This window comes from Castanea sativa, chromosome 10, assembly GCF_040712315.1.
Source record: "Castanea sativa cultivar Marrone di Chiusa Pesio chromosome 10, ASM4071231v1".
In the NCBI taxonomy this organism is placed as follows: Eukaryota; Viridiplantae; Streptophyta; class Magnoliopsida; order Fagales; family Fagaceae; genus Castanea; species Castanea sativa.
The window spans coordinates 10,704,255-10,712,664 of NC_134022.1; the positions used below are offsets into that span (position 1 = coordinate 10,704,255).

The following is an 8,410-nucleotide window of genomic DNA, read 5'->3' on the forward strand; positions in this document are numbered from 1 at the left end:
GATTTAAATGTTGGTTAACTGAAATTGGAACATTGCTCTTACTATAAAAAAAAACAATCACAGTTTAGCCTTAGAGTAGAGAATTTTACAGGCCTGAGTTGTTTGATAAAAGGGGGGGAAAATCAAATGGCTCAAATTTTATCACTTATTAGTTGGTTTGAAAGGGAACAAATAGTCAAAATTGCGAAAGTTGGTTAAGGGTTTACTAAACATAGCTTGTACTTAAAATTGAAGTGACGCAGTCAGCATTGATCCAAACTAAAATATTCCAAAACGCAATTTGATAAATATAAACAAAGAATAAAAAAGAAACAACTGATCGAGGTGGTAATTAAATTTGTGAACAAATTAATATCATTTTTTTATTAAAGCGAAATAACATTATTTTTATTAGTAAAAAAAGCCAACTCATCTTCTAAAAAAGATTCTTCAATTTTTGAGTATATAAACAAGTTATTTAATATAAACAAAATATCGCAAAGAACTCAAATTGAAACAATTTAGGAATAGAAAATTGTTCAGTTGTTAAAATAAAAAAAAAATCCAGCTAGAGAGAAAGAGAACACCTTGAAGAAAAGCTACACCTAACTTTTTCCCTTACCTTTCCTAACAAAGAGACAAGAGAGTGACTCTATTTCACGCCAAGGACCGTACGTGAGAAGACTGGTAGAGAAGCGAGAAGCCACATGAAGGTTAGCTGAGTTTTAAAAACTGAAACGTAGAAGATAGTTAGAGCGAACCACCACAAGCGAAAGGAACACAAAAGAAAAAGAAAGAAAGAGGGAGTGGGATGTAAAAACATATTCAAAGAAGAAGAAAACATTTAAAGAGGAGAGACAAGGGTGAGGAGGGAAAATTTTTCTTGTAACATATAGAGGGAAAGGATATAGTTTTTGGTTGCATGTATTGTGTCTTGTTTCTTTGAAAAGAAAGAAGACATATAGAAGAGAAAGATGGAGCTGCTGAAGAGGGATTTATTAGAAGATGTTGTAATAATAGGGGGGTTGATAGGGGTGCAAATTGTGTATGCAGGAAACTCTGTGTTGCTAAGTTATCTTATGGCTCTGGGCCTTGAATCTTTCACCATTGTTATTTTCTCTACCTTTGCTACCTTCCTCATTCTCTCCCCCATTGCCATTTATTTTGAAAGGTTTTTGCTCCCTCTCTCTCTCTTTCACAGGCAAATGCTTGAGATTTTTTTTTTTCTTGTAAGGGTCTAAGTAAAAATGGAACTTTTTTATGCATGTGTGTTGCAGGGATAGGTGGCCCAAGAAACTCAACTCGAGGTTGATAATTCAGCTGATTTTGATCTCCTTTGGAGGGTAAGGAAACATTTTCTATGTTTATTCAAAATTAAACTTTGCAATTGCATTTCCATTGAAATAGTTAGGAGCAGAGGAGTGCGGAAAGATTTATATGGTTCTATTTGTTTATTTCATTTTTGTGTTTCTTGTTTGTTGGGAAAGTAATAGAAAAACTTGCAATTAATGTGACTGACCTTTATTAGTCTGGTAGGATTTACAATGGATTTCAAATTTATTTTATTATTGTTGTTGTTAGTTTTTTTTTTTTTTTTTTTTGAGAAACTTGTTAGTTAAATTAATTAGTTAGGAACAAAGGAAGAGGGAAAGATTAAGAGAGTTTTGTTTGTTTAGTTTCTATTTATAGTTTCTTGTTTCTGGGAAAATAGGAGAATAACAACGGATTAATGTTATTTCATCCATCTTTGTTGCTTTTCTTTTTCTTTTTCTTTTTCTTTTTTACTCTTCCCAAGCTTACAAGCACCATAACTAACCATCATATGACTAATATCTAGAATTTTGGATCTTTTAGTGCTCTCTTGCGCCTTCTCCTACTTTGATTATCTGCTATTTATTTCTTTTAATCTTTATTTAATTATATTTTGCCTTTCGGATTTAGTGTTTAAAAAGCTTTGTATATCACGGCACCGAGAAATTTCTAATCCCCCAAAACCATGAAAATTATGAGAAATATGCTCGATTGATCATTATCAAGTAGACTAAAATTAGCTTCCTCGCAGGCTTTACATGTATTTTGGTAAAAAATTAAGCTTTCTTTCCTGATTTTAACGCTGGTTTTCCTTAATTTAAAGCTAAAAGGACAAGAGAAGTTGGAGGATGAATGGTAGATGGTGGGTGATTTTGAATTTTTACTTTTATATCCTCATTTTGAATTTTTATTAAATTTCTTTAAATTAGGTAGTAGCGTTACTTTTAGAAGCATAAAATAGTGGGCATCAAAGAATTTTATTTTTGAGGCTATTTTAAATTATTCAATATTTTTATTTCTTTGAAAATTTATTAAATAGTTTTCCATAGATTATTAATTTTATCTTTAAAATTATAAAAGTTAAAATTCAAAATTAGATATCACCTGCGTTTGACATCAGCTTATTTAACTTTTTGCTAAATATTTGTTACTGAAAGTATGCTAAACAATACATGTACTCTGAAAATGTGAGATAAAGCAAAGATTTTTTTTTTTTAATTGTACATAAAACCTAAATGTTAAAAGCTAATCAAATAAGTTAGAAACAAACAAGCACGTCGGTGTTATTCTTAAAGCACGAAGGCGATAACAAAAGGTTCAGTTTTTCTAAAAGGCTAGAATATAAGTGCTTCTTAATTTGAGACATTGATGATTTTGATTTAATTAGCTCCTACTCATTCCAGGTTTAACATTTCTTCTATTGTTTGTGGGGGATATGACATAAAGAAGTCCTTTTCAATGTTTTCATGTTGAACTAGCTAGTGCCTGAAATTAGAATTAAGAATTTGAGAGAATACATTATTAATATGTCAAGGGAAGGAAAATTTTATTAATTTTTCCAATACGCTTTATTTAGAGGGAGTAAATAACATTTCAAGGTAGAGTGTGTTGATGGAATAGCTTCTAAAATATATCTTCCTCTTTGTTTCTTCTCATGAGGATGGAATCAACGTTACAATTCTTGCAATCATTCACACCTTTCTCTCGTTTGGTCTCCTCCGGCCAAAAATTAGGAAACACACAGGGATGCCATTTAACGTGACTTGCAAGCACTTCTTTATGCCTTGTGCTTCTGCTATATTGTCGGTGTGTTTATTCTGTTTTAAAAGTAAGCTAAAAACAAAAATATAGTTTTCTTAAAAAAAAGTGAAACTAAAAAAAAAAAATGTAGGTATACTAATTATGTTCATTGTCATCTAATAGAGGATCTGAGTTCGAATCTTAATTAGTGTCATGAATTGATGATAAAAAATCTATCATAAATGCATATGCACGTGAACATATTTAAAATAAGTTTTACAAAAACCATGTCAATCCAAACTTTATACATATCATATATATGGTAGTCTTTTAATCATAGCGTAAGAGTTACTAGATGAGAGTCAATTTACATCACAATCAATCAAACATTTTAATACAGTGTGGCAGCTCAAGTCGGCTAGAAAATCAAACATTTTAATTATAATGAATATGTTGTGGGTCAGGGCATTTTTAACTTTTTCCAAATTATTAAATTAATAGGACTTTAGTTCCACTCCAATGAAAATCTTATGGGTTCCGTGATATAACTAACTTGCCAGATTCTTACTGTTAAAATTAATTTTGAATTGTGTAAGAGTGGGTTTTTGTTTATTATTATAAAAACTCAAACAAGCATGGGGAGTGATACAAAATAATTTCTCTTTTTCTTCTGTTTGCTTCACAGGGTAACTTTATTCCAGTCCCTGTTCCTAAAGGGGATCAATCTAACTTCTCCAGCAATGGCAACAGCCATGCCAAACCTTGCTCCAGGGCTTATCTTCGTCATTGCTTGGGCTTTTAGGTAGCCAATTTGCTTTTCCACTTTGGTATCTATCTATAGCATTTTAAAATTTGCTTAGCAATTTTCATACCTTAGAATATTGGGCTAACATGAGACATGGAAACATGATACATGAAGTTGTTAGATTAAATGAATAAATTTATCATTTTTTAATAGCTTAAGTTTTTTGGAGAATCAATAATTTAATATGTTATCAGAGCTCAAGATTTCTTGCTCTAATACAATATTAAATTATCGATTCTTTCATTTAAATTTTCATATGTAGGGCCCCCACTCAATGGCAGCTTAGGTGACCCACACATGAAGGGAACATGTTAGATTAAATAAATAAATTCATTATCTCCTAATAGCTTTAGCTTTTGGAAGAATCAATAATTAAATAGGGGTAATATTTTTAACTTTGCAAAAGTTAATTGGACATATTAGTATATTTTGTCACATTTCTTCATAAGTCAACAATTGGAGCATATGTCATCAAAAAAAATTCTTGAGAGAGAGAGAGAGAGCCACATTATTTGTCTGCTTGTTGATGTAGTTTACAAAAATTGCAGATTAGAGAGAGTGAAACTTAGTTGCGTGTACAGCAAAGTGAAGATTGTAGGTACGTGCCTGTGCGTTGTAGGTGCTCTCACAATGAGCATAATGCAGAGCACTGGCGTTCCAACAAAAGAGTCTCCATTAACATCTCCCTCATCACCAGTCTTTGATAAACAAAAAATTATCGGTTGCCTCTACCTCATCGCTGCAGTTTTTGTATTATCCAGCAATGTTGTATTGCAGGTAACTTCAATTGTTGTTGCTTTCATAAAATTTAGACATGTTTAACATACTCTTTCGATGAATTTATTTTCATTGATTCAATTTCTTTTTAAAAAAATGCACCAAATAGAAGTACATTTCCATCTAAAAAGAGTAAAGTTTTAAAATGTTGTACATGAATCAAATGGAAGTTATCATAATTTAAGTATGCTTTTGATATAGAATGCAGTTTTGGTGTTAGCGTGTGAGTGTATTCCCTTATCTCATCCCCCTTTCCCTATATATATGTGTGTGTGTTTGTTTCTCAAAAAAAAAAAAAAAAGTATGCTTTTGATATGAAAATAAATGTTTTTATTTTTTGATTTGTTTATAACAAAGTGAAGATTGACAGGCTACAACAATGGTTGAGTTTCCAGCACCAATATCCTTGTGTGCAATAACATCCTTGATCGGTGTGACTATAACTGCAGCTATCCAATTAATTCAAGATCACAAAATTGAAACCGGTTGGCCACTTGTGAGCGTTGGAAACTTGGTTGGCTATTCTCTACTGGTAAATATCACTCTTTCCCTTTCTCTAATTATAAAGGTCACACAAATTCCTATTTTTGTGTCCCATAAAAATAAAAATACCTGGCCTTGAATCTTGGGCTTGCCTATAAATTTAGCAAAATGAAGAACTGAAAGACTAGCAACGTTTAAAATTATATTTGTAAGAAAAAAAAAATCTTTCAAAAAATATTCACTTGAGGGTTTTTTTTGGGGGGGGGGGGGGGGTAATTTTTCACTTTAGGACAAAATTTGAAAGGTCAAAAAATGTAGCCACACCCACATATATGTTACGTAAGAAAACGCATCTTTATGGTGCCACGTACAATAAATTTAAGCTAAAGAGTATTTAATACCAAAAAAAAGGGCTTGATGTGCTTAAATGTCTAATAAAACCAGTTTTTTTTTTTTACTCTCTCAGGGTAGTATTCATCGCTTGAGCCAAACATGTTTTTGAGGAAGAAAATTTGCAAGGTCATATTATATATGTATAGATGGCCATGTAACGCAAGAAAATTAGTGCTAATGGTACAAGAAAAATTTTAAGCTAAAGAATGTTTTAATTATTGTCCATTTATATAATAATACAAACCATATAAACATTTGTATGTGTGTGTATATATGTAGGCAGGTGCTGTAAGTGGATCATGTATAAGCTTCAACAATTGGGCCATGAAAAAAAGAGGGCCGGTCTTGGTGTCCACATTTAGCCCCGTCAGTACAGTCTGCTCAATCATTTTCTCTATAGCCACCTTAGGAGAAACCGTTAATATTGGAAGGTAGACTAGTTAATTTTAGTGCTCATTTGGAATATTATTTGTGATATAAGTTGGAAATGTTGCTTTCAATGTATATCTTATTACTAATCACTCTTACAATGCAGCCTTGCTGGTATGTTCCTCATGTTCACTGGCCTTTACTTTGTGCTTTGGGCTAAAGGAAAAGAAGGTTATTATGAGGGGGATGGCCCCGAAAGTGAGTTCGATGCAGAGAAGCCTCTATTAAGTTAATATTGTAGTTAGCAAATGTGTAATATGTTTTTCATCGTTAAAAATTAGAAGAAAATGAAAAGTAAGAAACAAAAGCAGTGACTTGTTCCTAATGTGCCTAAAAGTCATGCATATATGTGAATGATATAAGAGAGCAAGCTTTGGATAAATGTGATCAAAACTTTGTTTAAAGTGTGTATAAGCTCCATTCTTTTAATTCTTTTTGCAGAACCATGATGGGGCTGTGCGTGTTGCGGTTTTTTTTTGACACGGGACACCATTTTGAGTACTCTTTGTAAAGATGGGTATATGTTGCTTGGGAAAAGGAATGGAGTTTAGGTCCTTTAGGAACAGAGATTTTGATACTTTTTTAGAAATTTCTTCTGCTGCAAAAAACCATTTGAAGTTTTACTTACTAGATTAGATTGTGAAGTAGGGCAAGTGGAAGCAACCTTAAGAGTGGTGGGTATAACTTGAGCCAAATTGCCTATATAGCTGAATCTTTTGGAATCGTTCTCTCCTAAAAACTTTTGCTGACGAACTTTTAGGAAGATCTTTCTAACTTGATCATTCTCTTGTATATCAATTTTGAATCACTAATAAGAATTTCTTCAGAAACATTCTCTAATTGTTTCTTCTTCTTCTTCTTTTCTTTTTGTTTTTTGTTTTTTGTTTTGGGGGTGTCTTTGGAGTCTAATTCGTCAATTTAAGTTTAAGAGCGGCCCTCGGATTTCAAGTTAGGGGGCCAAAGTATAAAAAATAAAAAAAATAAAATTCAAACACAAAATCAATACACAAAATCATTATTTCTTAATACATTAAGATGTAATCATTTACCAACAAAGAAAAAAAAATACAAAATAATATTGTTTCATAAGAACAATGTTTACTATTGCAAAAAAAACAAAAAACAAAATATTTTCACAAACCAAAATTTACTTTTGCTACTTTAATATTTCATTTGAAATGTTTCATGCAGTAGTATTTTTGGTATTTGGTATTCTAAATTCTAAATTTTTATTATTTAGAAATTAGAGCATCTAAAACTAGTACTCTAATACTGGGCGGATTGGAATTTTTTATTTTTTATTTAAAATTTTTTTTTTGTTAAGTTTTTGAGGTTGGTAGTTGTTAGTTGTACTAGGGTAATTAAAAGAGAGGAATTCTAAGTTTTTGGAAGAGTGAGACACAAATTAAAAAAATATATATATATATAATCATTAAAAAAGAAATCTTTTTTTTTTTCTTTGGGGTGGGGGGCCCAAATTTTTCTTCCCTTTTTTTCTTTGGGCCAGTGGGGGGCCGGGCCCCTTGGCCCCCCTGTGGGTCCATCCCTAAGTTTGTCATTGTATAAATATTGATTCTATTAATTAGTTGATAACTTGTGCAATGCATAAGAAAGTAAAAATTTAACATAAATTTTTTTTTAAAATATGAAATTTAATAATTATGATAATTATTAACAGATACTTACCATGATTATGTTTGTATATATGGAATTATACAGGCTAACATTAGGTATATGTTACGATTGTTTGTAATATGATTTTTTTTTTTTTTTTTTGAAAAGAAAAAATTGGGTTAGAGACCCACCGAAGTGGATAGCCTTAACGGGCGTGTTTGTAAAACGTAAGTCCGAAGACTGTTCCCATCCTTGTTAGTGTCAGTGGAGATGCAAACCATCTTTCCTTTCTACGAACGCGCATATAAAGAAATATATATTCTACTTATCAAATAAAATATAATTTGCTTGGATTATATTTTAATGGAGGGTTTAAATATAAAATTTAATTTAATTTTAATTATATATATATATATATATATATATATATATATATTAGAATAATGATTTATTTGACACGGCCTCAAAAGTTTATTTGGCTCAATAGTATGAAGTGAACTAAAAAGTCAAACATTTTTGCATAGTTTTATATAGGGCCGTTCACCAAATTGTACTAAAATTGTCTGTAAAATGGCATAACCACATGCATTGCATCACAGGTAATAGTACATTGCACTGCATGGTGCAGTGTTCTTTGTAGTTTTATAATAAAAAAACCGCACAAACCACACCACACTGCACTCTCTCTATATATTTATTTATTTATTTTTAATATTAAATATATTGTTCATAGTTTAATAACCTTAGTTTTAAAAAAATAGTTTGATAACGCTAGCAAGTATTAACTAGGAAAGTCAACCCAAAATAAAGAAAACATAGCTCAATAGTTCAAACCGCATCTTATACGCCATACTGCACATATGACCGAAAAAATGAGAT

At 31.1% G+C, this 8,410-nt stretch overlaps 1 protein-coding gene and 1 non-coding gene across 2 annotated transcripts; one reads left to right on the forward strand and one right to left on the reverse strand.

The window, feature by feature from the left end:
- Positions 1-699: 699 nt before the first annotated feature.
- LOC142613335 (WAT1-related protein At5g47470-like) lies at positions 700-6,321 on the forward strand. Its single transcript, XM_075785645.1, has 7 exons — positions 700-1,150; positions 1,257-1,322; positions 3,716-3,832; positions 4,384-4,612; positions 4,983-5,144; positions 5,768-5,919; positions 6,024-6,321. Exons 1-7 carry the CDS (start codon positions 954-956, stop codon positions 6,148-6,150), a joined length of 1,050 nt encoding a protein of 349 aa, XP_075641760.1. The 5' UTR covers positions 700-953; the 3' UTR covers positions 6,151-6,321.
- A 1,378-nt stretch (positions 6,322-7,699) lies between these two features.
- On the reverse strand, positions 7,700-7,831 carry LOC142614343 (U6atac minor spliceosomal RNA). The gene has a single exon (XR_012840419.1). It is a non-coding gene; the product is annotated as a U6atac minor spliceosomal RNA (small nuclear RNA).
- Between the last annotated feature and the right edge of the window lie 579 nt (positions 7,832-8,410).